This window comes from Silurus meridionalis, chromosome 21 (assembly GCF_014805685.1).
Source record: "Silurus meridionalis isolate SWU-2019-XX chromosome 21, ASM1480568v1, whole genome shotgun sequence".
NCBI classification, from domain to species: Eukaryota; Metazoa; Chordata; class Actinopteri; order Siluriformes; family Siluridae; genus Silurus; species Silurus meridionalis.
Window position 1 is genome coordinate 13,518,168 of NC_060904.1, and position 19,976 is coordinate 13,538,143.

The following is a 19,976-nucleotide window of genomic DNA, read 5'->3' on the forward strand; positions in this document are numbered from 1 at the left end:
TCCTCACCCTACATCAGTACCTGACTTTACTAATACCCTTATGGCTGAATGAGCACAAATCTTTACAAGCATAATCTTCACAAGCATTTTCCATAAGAGTTATAATAAGAGCAAATGGATACTTAATTTGGAATGGGATGTTAAAAAGCACATACAAATCTTTTTGTAAAGTCTCTATTAATTTTTGTCTATATAGTGTATCTAAGTCTTTTGTAGATATAATTTGTTTGTTGCCAACCAAAATTTTTCTACACATTTTACCATGTTACCAATAGAATAAATGTCAATGTTCAGAATACACACACCGACCACTGTAGTAGGAACACTTGTACACCTGCTCATTCATGCAATTGTCCAATCAGCCAATCATATAGCAGCAACACATAAAAAATTATGCAGATAGAGAAAATGTTCACATCAAGCAGAATAGAGGAAAAGTGAAATATGTGTTAGTGACTTTGACAATGGCATACATAAGAGTTTAAACAAATTGGTGTGAAAAACAAAAAACGAGTGGTAGTTCTGTGGGAGTAAATGCCTTATCGTTAAGAGAGCTCAGAAGAAGTTGAAATACCAACTCAAATGAGCACTTTATAATTGTGGAGAACAGAACAGAATCTCAGAATGCATAAAATGTCAGCCAGTTCAGGTTGCAACAGCAGACCACATAAATGTTCTACTGCCGTCAGCCATGAGTTTGAAGCTGAGGCTCACTGAAATTGTCAGTTAAAGATGCATTGCTTTGCTGTTGCGCGTTTGGCTCGTCTGACAATTGCATGAATGAGCGAGTATACGGCGAGTGTTCTTAAAAAAAAGGAGGAAATGTGTTTATTTAGAATGTGCTGCAAAGTATTTGTTAAAATATGCCCTAACATACAGTGGTGTGAAAAAGTGTTTCCTGATTTTTTTTTTTATTGTAAAAGATAACAAAAGTAAACACAACATGCAGTTTTTAAATGAAGGTTATTACTATTGAGGGAAAACAAAACCCAAAACTACATGGCCCTGTGTGAAAAAGTGTTTGCCCTCTAAACCTAATAACTGGTTGGGCCCCACTTAGCAGCAACAACTGCAATTAAGCATTTGCGATAACTTGCATTGAGTCTGTTAAAGCGCTGTGGAGGAATGTTTGTCCACTTATCTATGCTTTTTCTTTGTTTTTCTTCAGCCATTCAGAGGTAACACTTTTTCACACCACTGTATTGGCCAGATTTGTTCCTCACTATGATTGAGAAAGTGATCATTGTTTTGTAAAATGTGAGGATCAAGACTAAATGCTGGGGAAAGAATCTGTTCTAGGTCTTTATAAATAATGATGCTGTTCAGATTGGCTTTGTTAGCAAAACACATTCTCAGATCTCAGTTTTGACTGACTCCATTTCAGTTAACACACTGCACCCCCTTTCTGAATCCTGCCTAAAAGCTGCAAAAGCACATTCATTAATCTTAAAGAATGTATAAATTAACCCCCAATTTCCTCCACTAGAAAGAGCCTTGACAGCCAATTTAAGCCCAGAAATAACGTGCAGAGGGCCCTAATTTGTCTTGGTCTCTGAAGTGTCATAGCGAGTGACCACACGGGTGCAGAGAGAAAGAGAGAGAGAGAGAATAAAAGAGAGAGAGAGAGAGAGAAAGAAAGGACGGTTGGATGAACCAAGAATTGCGCTAGGAATCAGAATTAATTACGGCTGTGAAATCTTTCAAGGTTTCACACTTCTTTCCCGTCGGCACCTCCTACCACCATCTGTGAAATGCATTGTTGTTTTTATTAGCGCAAGACAAAACATGACGCCCAACAAGCCGGGCCTTTTCACAAGAACAACCGTTCATGTGACGACCGTGCATATGGATACTGACTCCTTTTTCTTCAAGGCCTGGTATTAATATTCACAATTATTCATTTAGCAGATGCTTTTATCCAAATAACAAAACAAAAACAAAAAAACAGAGACTGAGCTTTTTTTGTTGTTTTAAGCAAAGCGCTAGCTCTGTGGCAGGTTTATGATTGAAAAATCTATTAATTATAGAATAATTGAGCATTGCAGATTCGTAATCTTAATCTGAGGATATGATAATAAAAATTTTAAACCCGACATTTTTTTGTAATTCAACATGTAAGTATATACATATATATATTTATATATATATACAGTTGGGCCTGTGTACTGAAATAGCCCATGTGATGCAGTTAATGGCGCTAAAGGAGTGACACAGGCATCGACTAAGACAGGAAGCGGCACGTGTGAAATGCTGAAACAGCGCTCAGGCTGCTTTTTATTTGTAGCTGAATGATCTTGCATCTGGAAAAATGTGTACACGATGGTAGGAGAGGTTCTAAAAACCGCACCTGTCTCACTGGAGTGGCTTTGGCTAATATTAGATTTCTACCTGTCTGTCCTAACCACAAACAACAGCCAATATTTACAACATTGTCAAGCTTGATCTGAGCTTTCAGAAAAGTGTGAGACACAACTCTGATTCTGATATATAAATACTGTATATCACTAAAGACCATGCAAAATCTCTCTGGCTTTTTTCAGTGTTTTCTCTATATGTCATGACATCATTTTTCCCCTGTGCTCCTATATTTAATTTTTTGGCTGACCTACATTAACTCGCGCAGTGCTGTATATGGGTCATGGGTTTGTCCTTCTTTGGCATTCTATACTATGTAATCGCCTTTAGTCCATGCTTTGTGCACAAAGACGAGTCACTTTGCAGAAAACCTATGCGGAATTCAGCCCCTATAAATTTGGTAACAAGGTGTAGAGGAGGAGATTGCAGGATTTCTGAGAGAACTTTGGCATGGTCCTTCAGAAGGATGAAGCCGATTGGCACGGGGTCACTTGTAGATTATAGGTCACCTTCCCGCCTGTTGTCAGATATGCTGATTCCCATTCTGCTGGTCGATTGGAGAGGAAGAGTACCATGAGACAGAACTGAACTGAAATCTTTCAATGAAATAAAACATTGAAAGTTTTTCCTGTGAAAAATCAGTTTGGAGCTTTGATGGCATTTCTTTGTATGTTTCAATAATTTATTCCAAACATATTTCAATTTTATTCCAGTTTTCCAATTAACCTTTCAGACAAAATTACTGAATCATTGCCAAATCCAAAAATCCTCACAAACACTCCTTGCCATTAAAATACCCCTAAACTAAATGTGAATTAGCCTTTTTCCCACAATTATAGGTAGTGATTGCTGTTTTAGGTTTAAATGCTGCTTTATTAAAATGTGTTTTGTTCCTCTTTTAATATTTTAACACGTCTTACAATATAAAATGTATGACCAATAAGTTAAAAAAACATTTCACATGATAGTACACACAACATCATGTAAAAATCAGCTCTAATGAGGATGATACACATTACGCTATTCTCCCCAGTACTTCTCTGTGGGTTTGTGCAACTAAAAACCCCGTCACGAACATTCGACTTTGCTATCTTGCTTAATTGCTGGATGCAAACAGTGCTGTCGGAGATGCGAGAGAAGCGAAAAGACAGGAAATATCTCAACAGAAGGAAAACTCATGCATAAAAGGTGTCACACGTGACTTGTGAAGTGTCTGACAGGCACATGAATTTCATGTCTGGTTACTCTTTTCTAATAATTGTATTTTGAGTGCAGGCACACGGTGACTTTTGGTTTTAGACCTCTGAGGTTTGGGGTTTAAATCGTATCTCCACCTTGCGTGTGTGGAGTTTTAAGTTGTATTTGCTTGTTCTCGTGGTTTCTTTCGGGTGCTCCTAAAAGATGTAAGAGTCTGGAGTGTACACTGTCCAGGGTGTTCCCTGCCTTGTGCCCAGAGTTCCCTGGGATAGGTTTCCATTGATGGACCAATGGATGGCCAGCTGGATGGAATAATTGATGGATGTACAGACAGATGGGTAGATGCATGGATGGATGGACAGATTCATGAATGGACAGAAAAATGCATGGCTGGCTGGCTGGCTGGATGGATAAATTGATGGATAGACAAATGGATGGAAGAATGGACAGATGGATGGACCAATAGACATATTTATAGATAGATGAATGGATGGATGGATGGAGGGATGGGTAGATGCATGGATGGATGGAAGGTCAGATGGATATATGCATGGATAGATGGACAGATTCATGAATGGGTAGCTGGATGGATGGATGGATGAATGGATAAATTGATGGATGGACAAACAGTTGGAAGAATAGACAGATGGATGGACCAATAGACATATTTATAGAACATGTTCGTATGAGAAGCCGGTTTGTGGTGATGGTGATGATGGTGAGGGAGGAGACAAGTACAGCATGTCCGCGCTCCTGGCCCTCGCTCCTAGGGCGCGCGCTGTAGTCGGAGAGAGCGCACGCGCCGAGAGCCGGCGCCCACTGCGCGTTTCCGTGAGCGCTCGAATAGGAGGAGTATCAGGGATCTACGGAGCAAAAAAAGGGGTGGGTGGGATGAAATACCGTTTTTTTGGAGGGGGAAAAGCTGCTGATGCACTTCGGAAATGCCTCACGGACATCCCGTTTTTTTTTTTTTCTTGATTAGTTAGTTTGGGTCGGAGCACGATGATCGAAGAGCACGACGTTGTTCAGCGCGTGACACTGAGCTCAGGAGGTTTACGGGACTCGAGGCGCGACGCCGCGTTGATGCTGCTGCTGCCTTGGAGATAGTGCGGGGGTTTGTGGAGCGAGGATTGTGTGTTACAGGAAGCAAGAAAGAACGAAAAAACGTGTGCACAAGAGAGAGGGATAGAGAGAGAGAGAGAGATACAGGATATAGGAGGATGCAGTTTGAGACGCTGCGTCAGTTTTGCAGCTCGGTTCTGTCCCATTTTAACGGGGCTTTCACGCCGCCCCAGAACATCTTACACACGGAGCTGCTGGAGCACGCGCTCGGGAACATCGGGTGAGCGATCCGGATAGAAAACATTTCCTATGCAGTTTTGCTTTGCCAGTGCAGAGAGAGAAAGAGAGAGAGAGAGAGAGAGAGAGAGTGTGTGTGTGTGTGTGTGTGTGTGTGTGTGTGTGTGTATCGATCGGGAGATACCGGACCTAGTTAATGCAGTTCAAATGCATTTGGCTTTCTGACGAAACGGTGCGGCAGAAAACCCGATTTCCCCTCTGGTGCCTACAATAAGCAAGCCGCATGTTACATTTAGCTCGCTGATTCATCTGGAAGGCCAGCAGGGTCAGAAGGTACTCAAAATCTAATTGCGTAGTTCAAATCAGAAGACCCCCAAAAGAACACCGACTGCACATACTGATTGAACCCGACTTAAAAAAACAAAATCTTGTTTTGCTGGAGTATTTGTTTTATTCATTATACATTCATTCGAATTGCACTTATTGGCACTAAACTAACCAGGAGAGTACAACCAATGGTAGCGGGTGTTTGTTGAATTGAAAATGACAGTATAATTGATCATTGACACGTGACAATGGTGAAAGATTTAGATCAGGGATCCTCAACTATTAGGCCTTGGAGAGCTAGTGTGGATCATTTGGCACCTGGCTGCACAGAAATAATGAACAACTTTTAACTTGTTATTTTATGCTCATTGTTTTGACTTTCATGGACTGTATGATCACTTCCGCCTGTGCCGAGTGTTAGTCATAGATTTTTTTTTAATGCATTGATAGATTAAGTGGATGCTGATTCTGCATTATGCTAATTGACGTACTTTTTTATTATAAATTTAATAAAAGCCCAAAGTACAGCCCGTGAGCCCAATACGGCCCCCACATTTGGAAAGACCCTCTGAACAATGGCAGAAACATATTTTAATTAAAAAAATATATTTGACTCATATTATATTTGTTTTTGATAATAATAGTTGACTTTCAAACTAAAATTACACATGGTTATTAATAGAGATTGAAGCACTTATAGTTGATTGCTGGAACTGTCAGCTATCTGCAAAAATCAATGGCGATAGTTTTTTCGGGTTTAGTTTGCTGTCATTACAAGAGCGGCCTCTAGAGGCGAATCACTGACACCACGTACTGTTTGTTTTTACATTTGAGTCAGTGCACTGTAGAGCTCTATATTCTATTTATTATTGATAATTTATGAATTATATCATTATTTTAACTAATGAATATATCCATATTCATTATTTCTTAGCACTTTTTTAGTATGATTTAGTAATTTTTTTTATTATTATATATTTTTTTGTAATAAAGTTCAGTACTTTTTTATATGAAGTGTTTGTATATGGTATGCTTTTTATCCAATATCCATTTTAAGAAATAAATATATATATATATATATTATCTGTTCGATTCACCCACCAACCATATTTTTTATTTCAATAGCAAAGATTATGAAAAAAATGTCATTATGATAGTAATAATGCTCTTTTAATAGGCTATATATCTCTTAAAATAACGCTTATTTGTCTGTCTGGTGCACAAAAAATAATAAACTAATTTAGCGTTAGAAGGCATAATAAATACAATTAAATCATAATAAAATCTACACAATAATACTGGTAGTCACTCTGGCCCCGATCAAAAAAAAAAAAATGTATTTATGTAATATGTATAATAGTAATAAAATATGCACATTATTGTGTTTTGTTATTGCGATGACACCATCCGCATTCCCCAACCCCCTGGATCAATAGAAAAATGATCTTGCTTGAAACTTGTTTGTGGCACAAAAAAGGTCAGGGATCACTGATGTAGAGCGATGCATCAATCCAGCACATAACATCATATTTCCTATATATCGTAAAGCAGTGTGATCTGAACTCATTTATGATTATTTATACATTAAGATCTTTTTATGTAGAAGCTTTCTGACTGATAGATACTTTTGTAATGCAAGAACTCAGGAGAGCCTGGAAAAGTTTTTAAAGTCTCCTTGATAAAGAAAATACTTTGCATAATTTTTTTGTTTTTAACATTTTTTTAAAAGCCAATAGCATTTAGTTTAACTCATAGTTTTGGCTAAGCCATCTTTGACAGTATGTAGCATGGATGTTGGGAGTGGGACTTCTAGACAGCAGATGATTGGACAAATCTGATTTAAATTTTATCATGGTTTTAGAATGCTTATAGTCAGATTCATACTAGTGACCCCAAAACTATTGATGAATGATTGATTTTAACATGGGTACATTAGGTGTTTTTGATTATTATAATACAGTATTAGAATAAACACAGGTAAATACTTTATTCAAACTATTGGGTGGTAATAAAAAACACTATAGCAGAAAGAGAATTTCAAAAACACAAGTGACAATGTTGTCACTGATATAGTCATCGAGATTGTTTGGCAATTAAGTATTCATAAGTCTGATAAAATGGGCGAAAAAGCTTATATTTTAATGTCTTTTCTATCTATTATGTTCCGTTTTTGAAGCCATTTCTGATTTGTTTTGACAAAGACGATCTGTATGCATAGATGGGGAATAAATAAAGATTAAACAGAAATAGTACTCTAATATTGATCATGGACTTCTGTATGCACATCATTGCACTTTGCACACTTTTGATGATTAAATAATATTCCAAATAATATTCCCAGAAAACCCAACCAATCTTTTTTTCAGTTAACATCTAGTACAAATGCTCCATGATTTCCATTTAGCTGGAAAGGTTTGAACAAATGACCTCAAATCAGGTTTGAACAATTTTTGTGGGATTCAAACATGCTACTTATATTATATTGCTACATGCTACTTAATTTTACACTTAATAATATAGTTATTAATAATAATAATAATATTAATAATAATATAATAATAATTGATTATATATTAATAATATACATGCTACTTAATATTAGTTATATTACTTATATATAAAATGTAAGCATTTGATCAATTCTTATAATTCACAAGACATTTTGAAATGTGTGTCCATTGTAAAAAGGAAACAGGATAAAATTGAGATTTGTGGCAATAAACTGGCGTTACATATTTTTAATGCTAGCTAATGATAGCTGTAATGTAAAATGAAGAACTTTGAGAAATTGAACATTATTGGAAAACTTTAACATGTTCCACAATTTGTGCAACAAATTTTCCTAACTTCAGTGGAAAAAAAGACTTCTGTGTCCTCTGCTGGTACCTCAGTTTCCGTATAAAAAATATATATACAGTGGAACCCGGTTATGTCGACGGCGTAGGGGTGTGCCAAAAAGCGTCGAGATAACCGATGATCGAGATAAACGAAAACCAATATGGCGGCAATATATTTCCGTGCTTGAAATTTCTTTATGTACATGATGTACGTTATTAAATAAGAATGTGTATGCACGTGTTTTTGAAGTTTTTTTTTACACAACAGCGTTGCCGCGATTTGTTTGATGAAGGCATGCTATAAAAATGTACATACATGTTTGTTTACACCAAAAGGCATATGTACACCAACTAACAGCAGAGATTTACAAGTATACAATACAAACCACCGTCTCAAAACAAACCTTTATTATATTCTCCATCATTGCAAACACAAAGATCGCTCACAAAATCACAAAAAACATGCGGGGGTGTAGTTCGTTTTTTCAAAAAGCTAACCAGTGTCAAAATTTAATTCTCGAGTCATTTCACTCTGACACACAGCTCTGAAAAGTATTCTACACCTGTAGCACCTGTAAGGTTCGATTTTTCCACCACTTCCGCGAGTTCTTCTTCGGCTGCACAGTGCCGTCTCACTACCGTATTTTCGTGTATATAAGACGCACCCTGGGTGAGGGGTATGTAAAACTTTCTATATACGCTAAAATAAGGTAGTGAGATGGTGAAGTGGCAAAAGCCAGCGATTAGTCATGGGGATCGAGATAACCGACGTTAAGTGCAAAAAAAATGAATAATTTGTTGTTGTTTTTCATGCATATGAATTGTATGTTGTTTGCATGGTTTTGTTCCTGTTTTTCAGAATATAAATAGTCTCTATTATATGTATTTGTACTCGTGTAATTATGTAAAAACGACCGTTTTTGCACTTTTTTAAGGCGTGTTTAGACTATTTGGCTTTCCATAGCTCTGCTGCAGCATGAATGTGTGAATGACTGTGTGTGCTGCTGTGCCTGACAGATCACAAGTATTTTGTGACACAGTTCTCCTCATTTCCTGCCATTTCCATCCATTGCCATGATATACAGCACGTTGGATTCGACAGTCTCTTTCGATTTCGATTTTATATCATGTGAAGGTGTCTATGTAAGCTAAAATATTTGCAGATTCTTGTCTTGCAGATGCACGCTGGCCCACTTGTTTTGATGTAATTTAAATTATATTAAATGTTTTACATTATTTGTAACCTAAATTATGTATTTTGTCCTGGATGTACAGCATGCTGTCAAAAGTGCTGTATACACTGTATTTTTGGGTGGGACAAAACTTTGGGAGATATAGTAGATACTTATATTCTAGATATAATACAGAGATTATTTGGGATGCATCTAATTTTTTCTCTCAGACAAAGTAGTAGTACAGCCTTTTTTTTTTTTATAGCTTCAAGTCAATACTAAAACTAAAAGTCTGTGACCTGCTTGATTTTATTCAGTTCTGTTAATGCTGGTTGCTGTCTCTTAAGGTTGGGCCTCTTCATGTTGGGTTTATATGTAAGATGTCAAATTATCGAGAGAACACTCAATGAGAACAAACTCAAAGTGCCAAGGATTGCACAAATGGATGATAAGGAGACTCAGTGCTCAAGGCCCGCCGAACAGAATTGCACTCATTTGCGGCATTTTCTCTGCATGCTTGATTACCTCCTCCGCGCTTACGGAGACCTTTGCGTGCAAGAAATGAACACTCATTTGTAATGCCCACTCTCAACCATAGCACTTTGCACCTTCTATTGAAAATAACCTTTTTTAAATGCCATATGATCAAGTTCATTGTATTATAAGAAGGTTGTTGTTTGCCGTGGTTTGATTTTGGGTGTGTGCCAGTAAGACGCCCAGAAGGTACAAGCAGAAGTTGCACAAAGATGTCCACTTCTATTTGCGCATGCATTTAAAAGCCACAAACCTTGCCGTGCCCACCGTTTCCATTTCTTCCCAGATCTTCGGCCCTGAATACAGTTAGAAGGCTTTCAATGCAAAACCACACTGGAATAACCACAGGGTATGAGTCATGTGCGCTGAGTGCTATGCTTTGTCTGAAGAGGGAGATGCGTGTTCCCTCCAGGGACTCAGATTTATAATGTGTCCCCTGTTTTGTAAGCAAAAGACAGATTGCTCTCCGCTGATGTTTCGCTTTTGTCTTTGCAACCGTGCTTGTGAGCGCCTCCTCGAACTTCTGTACAAAACTCATTTTTGTTAAGAGACGTCGAGAACGAGTTCAACGATTCATCAAGTGTAGGCTGTTCTGAATAAAGCAGACAGAATGGGATGTCATTTTGTTTGCCTGGTACCACACAGAAGCATTTTTGTCTAGCGGAGAAAAAAAAAAGTATATGAAAAAGCATCATATGGTGGGGTTTGAACTAGTGTTAGCTAAATAAATAGTTTTGATTTTAAATAGATAGAGCAAGCTTTATTGTCATTGCACAGAAAAGGTACACAGCAACAAAATGCAGTTTGTCATGTACAGTACAGGAGTGCATATAGCAGCATTGTGCAAATTGACAAGTGCAGATAAATATGTAAATATATGTACAGCAAATACATAAATATTAAGGCTATCAGCAGCGGAAATGTAAAGACACTGCTAATCCAGTACAGTAAGAAAATAGATGTATATAAGTACAAATATGGAAATGAAAATGTAAAAAACTATTAGAAAAAAATATGATGTGTGTAAACATATATATATAATATGAAATATACAAAAGGACAGATATACAGATTGTATAAAGATCTATAAGATAAACTAGGATATGCTGCGAATTTACAGTTATAATTATTCCGAGATAATAAAGAATGTACAGAGTGCAAAAGAACTGCATGATGGTTGCTGGCAGTAAAATCAGTAAGGTGTAAATGAGACATCACTGTTCTAGTGGTGTAGCGTAGAGTTCAGTAGGGTGATGGTCTATACAGTATATTTCACTAAAACTACATATAAATGTTTTATTAAGCCTTTAAACCTGTCTAGACTTTCTCAGGCATGACTGCAAAAATGGTCAATCTTTCAGAAGAAGCTAGTTTGTTTGCTAACTTGCTAGCAAAGTGGGCTTTTTTGACATAGCGAATGTCTATTTCATTTTATTTATTTGTTTAGCGCTTTTAACAATGAACAATGTCTCAAAGCAGCTTTACACAGATAATGTGGTGATAAAAAATAAATATGTTCTTTATAAGTGTAAGTTTGTCCCTGATGAGCGAGCCGGTAGCAACTGTAGCAAGGAAAAACTGCCCGAGGTGGCATTAGGAAGAAACCTTGAGAGGAACCAGACTCAAGAAGGAACATATCCTCATCTGGGTTGCACCGAACGTCCATTTATTGCAGATATACAATGTTACGGGGTACAGTGATGGTGATCACAAGCATATTTGAATAAGTTTTTGGTTACATGCCGTAGTGAAATAGATATGAGCTCCGTCAGGTCTGTCAGGAGATAAGGCTGGGGACCTTGATGTCTCCGAGTTAAACTTGGCATTGAAACAGTTCTTTTTTCATCAACCTGTTAGTTCATTAAACCAGTACTAGTGTTACTACAGTACAGTAGAAATTACTACAGTAGTTGAGGTGATATGATTAAGGTTTAAATGCCTAAAACACCTATTTTTTTTTTGTCTATATTAAACAATCTATTTTTGTAGTTTGCGAATTAGATAAAGTTTTATGTGTTGGTGTGTCACTAATATGCACTCCACAATACTAAATACAGTAAGTAAAAGCAGTCAAAAACAATTAGAGATATCTGCATAGAAAATCACAGACATGAATAGAAACCTGGAATAGAAATGATCATGGCTATCAGATTATGAAGTTAAGGAAAGGAGTAATTTGGCTTGTAATCATCTAACAGGAGGATGGAGTGATTTGGTCGATCTGGATGGAAATTAAGTCACGGCACCTGTAAAAGTGAAGTCAGCCCAGGACTCTGCATAAATGCAGTCAGGTCTGAACTAGAGCTTATAAACATCCAAACTACTTTGACAAGATTTTTACACAGTATACAGACAGATTTATAAAGATTGTAGGTGTTCTAGAGACTAAGTTGTTCACCCTAATCCTCATTTTTTCCACTGTTCTTGTGTTTTCCACAAGAAAGTCTGTGTCCTTAGTGTTGAGTAGAAAACCCAGTAATAAAGCAAACACAGAGACTGTTATTTCACATTTCTATGATGTTGTAGTAGAAATCATTTCTGAAAATATCACCCGTGGAGTTACCGAAACACTATACAGAGTTAATTACACATGAGCCAGTAAAGGTAATCGGGTCAGGTGTGAATAATGTTCATTCTGCAGCATTTACATTGGTGTTAATATTTAACTGATTAGCAATACTTGCGTTTTTGGTCGTTAACCAAAAGCAAACTGCTCTGCAACCCTTGCGATTCTTTTTAACTAAACATAAAAATATAGGATGTGGCACTCGCGCAACTACGTCACCATGGAGCTTCCTCAACAGATAAAGCAAAGTGGTTAACACCTAACTGATTAATGCAGTGTTCTTTAACACTCACTGAAACACTCTGCATACTATTAAGTATAAACAATACCGCATTAGCATTCATTTTGTCTAGAAAATGTTGTCAAGTTCTCTTTCTTTCTTTCTTTCTTTCTTTCTTTCTTTCTTTCTTTCTTTCTTTCTTTCTTTCTTTCTTTCTTTCTTTCTTTCTTTCTTTCTTTCTTCTTTCTTTCTTCCTTCCTTCCGTCCTTCCTTCCTTCCTTCCTTCCTTTCTCCCTCCTCCTTTCCTCCCTCCTTTCTTTCTTTCTTTCTTTCTTTCTTTCTTTCTTTCTTTCTTTCTTTCTTTCTTTCTTTCTTTCTTTCTTTCTTTCTTTCTTTCTTTCTTCCTTGCCATCTTCCTTCCTATCTTCCTTCCTTCCTTCCTTTCTACCTCCCTCCTTTCTTTCTTTCTATCTTTCTATCTATCTTCCTTCCTTCCGTCCTTTCTTTCTTCCTCTCTCCTTTCTTTCTTTCTTTCTTTCTTTCTTTCTTTCTTTCTTTCTTTCTTTCTTTCTTTCTTCCTTCCTTCCTTCCTTCCTTCCTTCCTTCCGTCCTTCCTTCCTTCTTTCTTTCTTTCTTTCTTTCTTTCTTTCTTTCTTTCTTTCTTTCTTTCTTTCTTTCTTTCTTTCTTTCTTTCTTTCTTTCTTTCTTTCTTCCTTCCTCCCTCCTTTCTTTCTTTCTTTCTTTCTTTCTTTCTTTCTTTCTTTCTTTCTTTCTTTCTTTCTTTCTTTCTTCCTTCCTTCCTTCCTTTCTCACTCCCTCCCTCCTTTCCTCCCTCCTTTCTTTCTCTCTTTATTTCTTTCTTTCTTTTTTTCTTGACCATACAATCTTTGAGTATTTTGCTTCACAAAACGTGCCTGTTTCACTTACAACCAGGTTCAAATAGATCACGTGAATGCACAATATCTCGGTCAGTATGCGAACCATGTTTAATGATCTTATTATCAGATTGCTTTACTGCTCTAATGAAAAACCTTTCTATTATAATTACTTTTTTTTACATCCTCGTAGACTTTTAGTTCAGGATTATTATTTAAAGCTTTTGTTTAGGGCTGAAATTAAAAATTATTTTGATTCATTGATTCCGTAAATTCTTTTATAATATCTTGAAAAAACCATATGTGAGAAAACTCTTTCCAGCCTTTCCATCAACTGAATACAGAATTACAGAAATCTTGATATGCTAAGGTAAATAAAATGTCTGTGATTAAAGGAAGATAATGACACTTAAAAAACAACCTGTAACAGCATGAGATTAATATGTTAAATATTTGAAATTAAACTCCCAAACTATCATTTTCTTTTTAACTAAATCTCAAATGAATTCTTATTGTTGGGTTTGCGTAGGCTGAATCGTTTCCTGTGTGTGAATGAAATGTTCCAATTCCACATAGTCCATATTTACTATAATAATAACCTCCTTTTGTTTTCAGTCCCCAAAAAGCTTTAATAAAAATTGTTATAAATAATTTCATATAAATTGTAGTGCTATAAAATGAGAAGTGCTGGTCTAAGCGGTGAACAGAATGTGAGGATTAATGCTCAGCCTCTGTGAGCTTGTTTCAAGCCGGGATTGTGCCTCTTTACTAAAGCCAGATCTCTGATCTCTGTCAAGTGTTGCTCTTCCCCTCAGTCTAATGCAGTCAACTACCTCTCTCCTGAACCATGCATTATGCATTGCTTACCTTCCAGTTGCTCCTAATCAAGGAACCAGCAAATGAAAGGGGATGAAACTCAAAGAATGCATCAGAGAAGTTCTGGTTTTAAGTGGTTGTTGTGATTTTGGAGAGTATCAGTTATGTCAAGTGACATATTGAGATACATATTTAGTAGTAATTTAGGAGCTTCTTAAAGAGCTTTTTAAATTCCGGACACCTTCACTTTAACAGATTACAGAGAGTCAAGGGTGACGTTGGGAGTAAAACTCAATAGTAACAGAAAGGTATTTTATGCAGGGGCATTTGGTCTAAATGACACAAAAAAAGGTGACATCCATATTAGATTATTATTGCTACTGTTGTAAGAACATGCTTTAAATGGATTATTTTGGATTCACACGGAGTGGTATAAAAAGCAATGTTAGGGCTGATTTATTACTAGCCGAGGCTGTAGACTCATGCGGGTGATTAGAAAGGGCGATAAATTCCTGTAACCAGTATTGAGAACTGAAAAGTGAAATAACGTTTAAACAGAGTAGAGATTATATTTAGGAACAAATTAAAAAAACTAGTTTTAGGTGATTTAGACAGTACTGGAATTAATATTAGGGCTAAAAAATAAATGAATAAATACATTTTAAATATATATATATTCATGAGTCATGAGTTAACTGCAAATTAAAATTGATCTGTTCTAAATGTACCTTAAATTAATACTTTTCAAGTTTTTTCACTCTAACCAACATGCGCATGGACAAAAAAAGATGCTTCATACAAATGTATGCTTATTATTAGTGAACCCAAACTCAACTTAGAGCATGAAGACAAAATATTATTGTACATTTTTAGAAGTAATTATGGTGTTTTTAAATTGCGTAAATTATCACGACACCAATCTGAAATTTTGCTGTTTTACACGGATGGTTTTAATTGCCAGATGTGTGCACCACCACGGATTTTGGTGCTTGATTTAAAACTTGGCGCCTCAATAAAACAAATGTTTAGTGATAAAAAAAAATTTTTTGTTGGATTTATTATTATATATTTTTTATATTTTATATTTTATAGTAATTTTTTATAGTATTTTTTAGTGCCATTAAAATGAATCTGCATTCATTTCCACAGCCCTCTATGTGTATATAAAGAGGAGAAAATGTTCAGACTCTTTATTTTAAATAAAGACATTTAACCCTTTATATATATTTCCTTTACTCCAGAGAGTAGAAAATAGGGACAGAGAAAATGGAAGATGGGAGCAGAATAAATAAATCAGAATTGTAGTCTCTTTATGCTGGAATATCCCCTTCCACACTGGACTTACTCTCGTTGCTGTGCCACCATGGCAACGCTGTTTAATCAATAGTGAGGAGGACAGGTAATCCCGTCCATCTAAGGAGGACAGATAGCAAAGTAAGACACAAAGGTGTTGAGTTGTGATTTAAAAGAAATATGAGATGACTGTGAGAACTTAAGATTGTTGGTACTTCATTCCGGTTCCTTTAAGAATGAAACAGAATTAAATTCATTGCATGTAAAATATAAAATACTCTCTACAGTTAAAGTATGTAAGAAATAAAACATGACAGTGTTTACTGTTATATAATTATCCAGGCCTACAAAGTGTTTTATTCCACTTACATCACAGCAGTTTTCCAATTCTAATCATATGACCAAGAAACCAGTACAAACTTATCAGTTGTTTAGACTTTCCCGTGGTAGAAAACTGTTACGAAGCAATTGAGGCTTGAGATACTTTCTTAAAAATCTCCATAAAGAAAATGTCCTGCTTTTTTCTTCATTGCTGTTGTAGAAAATCAAGCAACACCTTTCGTGCAATTGGAAGCGAGAGTTCAACAGTGCTGTGGTAAAACCTTAATTAGGGCCGTTCTCAATTTATCGTATATAGTAAGACAGATATTTGCTATTCTTTCTACAATGTGTCTAACACTGGCCTGCATTGGTGGCCTATGTATCTAGGAGAGCTTAGAGTGTGAGCAGTGTGTCTGTAGAGTGTGTGTGGAAGGAGCTGTGAGGGCAGGCAGGCAGAATTAAGAGCTCAGCTTTGGTCTCTGAGGAACAGGCTGGTGCCAAAGCCAGAACATAGCGTTCATCTTCACAAAGCCAGGGGATGAGTACGGCGTTTGTTTTAGCTTTTCTTTTCTTTTCCAAGCCAGTTGTATATCTGGGGCAGGAACCTGAGATGGAAAGAATTGGAGCAAAGATGAGCAAGAAAATGAAGACAAATATGAATGCAAGGAGAAAAGAGGTGTAATGTTCTGACAGAAATGTGAGAAGTAACTAATCAGGCTCAAGCCCTTGAGGTTTTTTTTTTTCGAGCTTCTTACCACTTTCGGTGTTGATAAGACGAATTCTCCAGATTGTTTTAGCGTAATTTCATTCAGTACTCCTAGGCAATTGGAGCTGCTTGTTTTTCCTTCAGGGGGAAAATGAGTGACACACTCAGGGCTTTCTGAGCATCAACTGTGCTGAAGGAGTTCCAGAACAAATGGCAGTTTTCCATCTGAGCTTTGCTGAAATGGTTCACGAAGTGACTATAATGTAAGTCTGAGTGATTTTGCCAAGATTTATATCAAGATATTTAAACGATTTTGGATATCAACTTAAATATGAGTTCCAATTTAACCACATTTTAATAAATAATAAGTACAGTATGTTGTTGAGGGCATAAAGGAAGTAAGCACTGTAATAATCAAATATAATCTATCATATAGGTTGCAAATAGCAAAAGATATATAAATGATTTGGCATTAGGAATTCCTTTGTATTTGGTTGTAGAGACAAAAATAGGAAATAATGGGAGAAATCATGATTGGGAATCTACTTAATGATTTACTGAACTCAGCACATGGTATACACACTAACGATATACTGTATAAACAACAAATCCAGTTTCAAGCACAACTTTATGACCAATTAGACATTTTTCTCCCAATGCAACATATCTGTGTTGAAAAAGTACAAAATGGGGGAAACATCTAAGAGATTTGTTATTGCCAAGTTTATTGACTGTTAGAACTAATTAAATTAAAGCTCATGCATATTACAGGATTTAACAGTAAATTGACAACTCATTTCATTAAAAGGATATTCTGGGTGACTTTTATTTCTATATTTTTCCAGAACATGAGGCTTTTATAAACAGGATCGGAATTGAGTTTTGAAGTAAATAGGTGACTATTTTGTATGGGAAAAATGTAATCATAAAATTTAGTTTCCTATTTACATGTGTTAACATTTAGAAAGCGACGTTTGATAGCCGTTCACTAGAAACATTGTTTTTCTGAAAAATCTTTTCTGTTATCAAAGATTGGTATTAGACACCTTGGCATTATTGTAGAAATCAAAGTAGCTATGATTTATCATGTGCTATCTTTTTTTTTGCAGCAAATTACTAACGAAATTAAATTTGTTTCAGTTTTAAATATTAATACTAATAGGAATGAGTCTTTTTATTTGGATATTTATGAATATTGACCACCATACCGCAGTTAAAACTTGATCTAAATATCTTAAGATTTTACTAAAGATCATGGTATAAAGATCATACTAAAATCAATCCCAATTTGTAGTTTCTTGTCTTTTTTGAGAATCCCACAGCCACACTGAATGTGCTAACTAATTTATGTTTGACGGATACTCGGTGGTGTGAGAAGGCACTTGGTCAAGATGGCGGATAATCACTGTCGTAGCGATGCCGATTTGGAGGCTTGTGAGCTCCATCCATCATTGTTCATGTGACACTCGATGGCAAAAGAATCATAAATCAGACTTAAACCAGTCTGAATGGCTCATTCAATGACCAAATGTGCAGTTTTTACAAACATTTCAGGGCAAAAGCATACATGTTTTATTTATAAATGCCATATAATCACCTTAAAGGCACATATAACTTGCATGTAAGCACAATACCATTGCAAGTGACTTTTAGATTTTTTTTGGTCAAGGTCTGGGGAGAAAATATCACAATGGCCAACCCAGAGAATGGCAATCTGCCCCAAATACCAAATATGGCCATGTATGTTAGAAGAGAGCCCTATAACCTGGCATACAGAGCAATGCACAGTAAAAGAGTGAAAGGGAGGAGTTCTGCTTCTTCTCAGATAGGACATCTGCATTCTTTCATGTTCAGTCAGCATGAGTGATTCCCTAAAAAGATTGAGAGTGAGTAGAAGGCTGGCGAAGTGCACTAATGACAGGAATAGGAATGTTCTGTCCTGGTGAAGGTTCTTATTCTGTATTTCCCACATGCCAGAGTGGCTTTTTTTGTATAGCTAATTTGGTGCACATCTTGACGATATATCATTTGGGAAGAGACACTTTGTGTACCCTGTATTTATCAGTTTTGCTCAGGTGTGAAAAAAGAGTGTTTGAATATGTATACACTGTAACTGCCAGTGAGTGTGTGTGTGTGAGAGGGATTTATGAGTAGATTGGCCCAAATGCCTGTGTGTTATGACATGAATAAACTGCATAGCGTATAATGTCTTTACTATTTATATAAAAAAGAAATTAGTTGTTTTTTAAATTTCTTTTTATACTACAAATTTGTTTTCAAATCTGATTGGTATATGGGTTTATCCTTTTTCAATAACTGTACTGCTGTGAAATTATGCCAGCTATTTTCAGCGACAATTAGCAATCTGCTGTTTAACATCTTTTATCATCTTTATTAGTAATTTCAAAGTGGAAATAACACTCATTTATTCAGAACGCAAGTGTATTTGAGTGTCTAGTTTTATGTAGTATATGAATTTAATAGCTGACTGATATTGCTATTAGGGCTCTTTGGTAAATTCCAGATGTTGGGTTGATTTGGACTGTTGCACCATTTCCCCAAGATTAGATATTATTTTAATATAATAATTTCAATATCACACCAACGTGAATTCAAAGTAATTCTACTTTTATTCAATTTAGATGGAACTGAAACCAAATAATGTCTGGAAAACACACCTTTTCTGAATATAATAAATACTTTTCACAGTAGACATTACCTCAAAGCAACTTTACAGAGCAGAACATAAGAACAAAGAACATAGTTATAGAACAAAATGTTTTATATTTGTAAATTATGTGTATTAATCCCAGATGAGCCCCCCCAAACACCAGCTATTCTGACAGAAATATTTGTTAATTAATGTTAATTCTATTCATGTCTACCTTAAGCCAACTAGCTAACATGAGCTAGCTTTAAAGTTTTCTTTCTAGGTTGCTAGTAGCTTTAATCTAGTAATATTTGTGCTTATTTGTGCTTTCACAGCACTCTGTGATATTTAGCTAGGTTGCAAAGGATAATAACATTTTTCTTATTAAATTGTAGGAAACATTTTTCTTGTCAATGAATGTGAATAATGCATATTATTATTCAGTAAAATCTTCATCTGCCCATGAAGTAACTGAAAAAAAAAAAGATCAATATAAAAACCAGCTATGCTATTGTTCACATGATCAGCTAAGCCTTGTGTTGTGCGTGTTTCACTAAGTATGTCTGTGAGTGTGTAGTAAAGTGACTTATTAGTTTTAATTAGAGCGTATATGGGTTTACATGTGCAAACATGTTTAACGTGCAAACACCCTGTCCCATGAGCACACTATTGGAATTGCGTGAACCCCATGAGACAGTATGACAGGATATAAGCAAACGTATGATAATGGTTGATAAACTATTTATATTACATTTTGAAGAATGTTTCTGCTTTTGTGTTTGCTGATGAATGAGGTAAACTAATTCCG

At 35.9% G+C, this 19,976-nt stretch overlaps 1 protein-coding gene across 12 annotated transcripts in view; it reads left to right on the forward strand.

Annotated features, from left to right (window-relative positions):
- The window catches only part of rims2a (regulating synaptic membrane exocytosis 2a), a 149,598-nt gene that overhangs the window by 14,445 nt on the left and 115,177 nt on the right, over positions 1-19,976 (forward strand). The window contains exon 1 of one of the 12 annotated variants that reach the window (XM_046877525.1): positions 4,451-4,894. The exons of the other annotated variants lie outside the window; for them this stretch is intronic. Within the exon in view, the coding sequence (XP_046733481.1) occupies positions 4,773-4,894 (122 nt within the window). The 5' untranslated portion in view covers positions 4,451-4,772. Of the gene's footprint in view, positions 1-4,450; positions 4,895-19,976 lie in introns of those variants that run through there. 12 annotated transcript variants of the gene reach the window in all.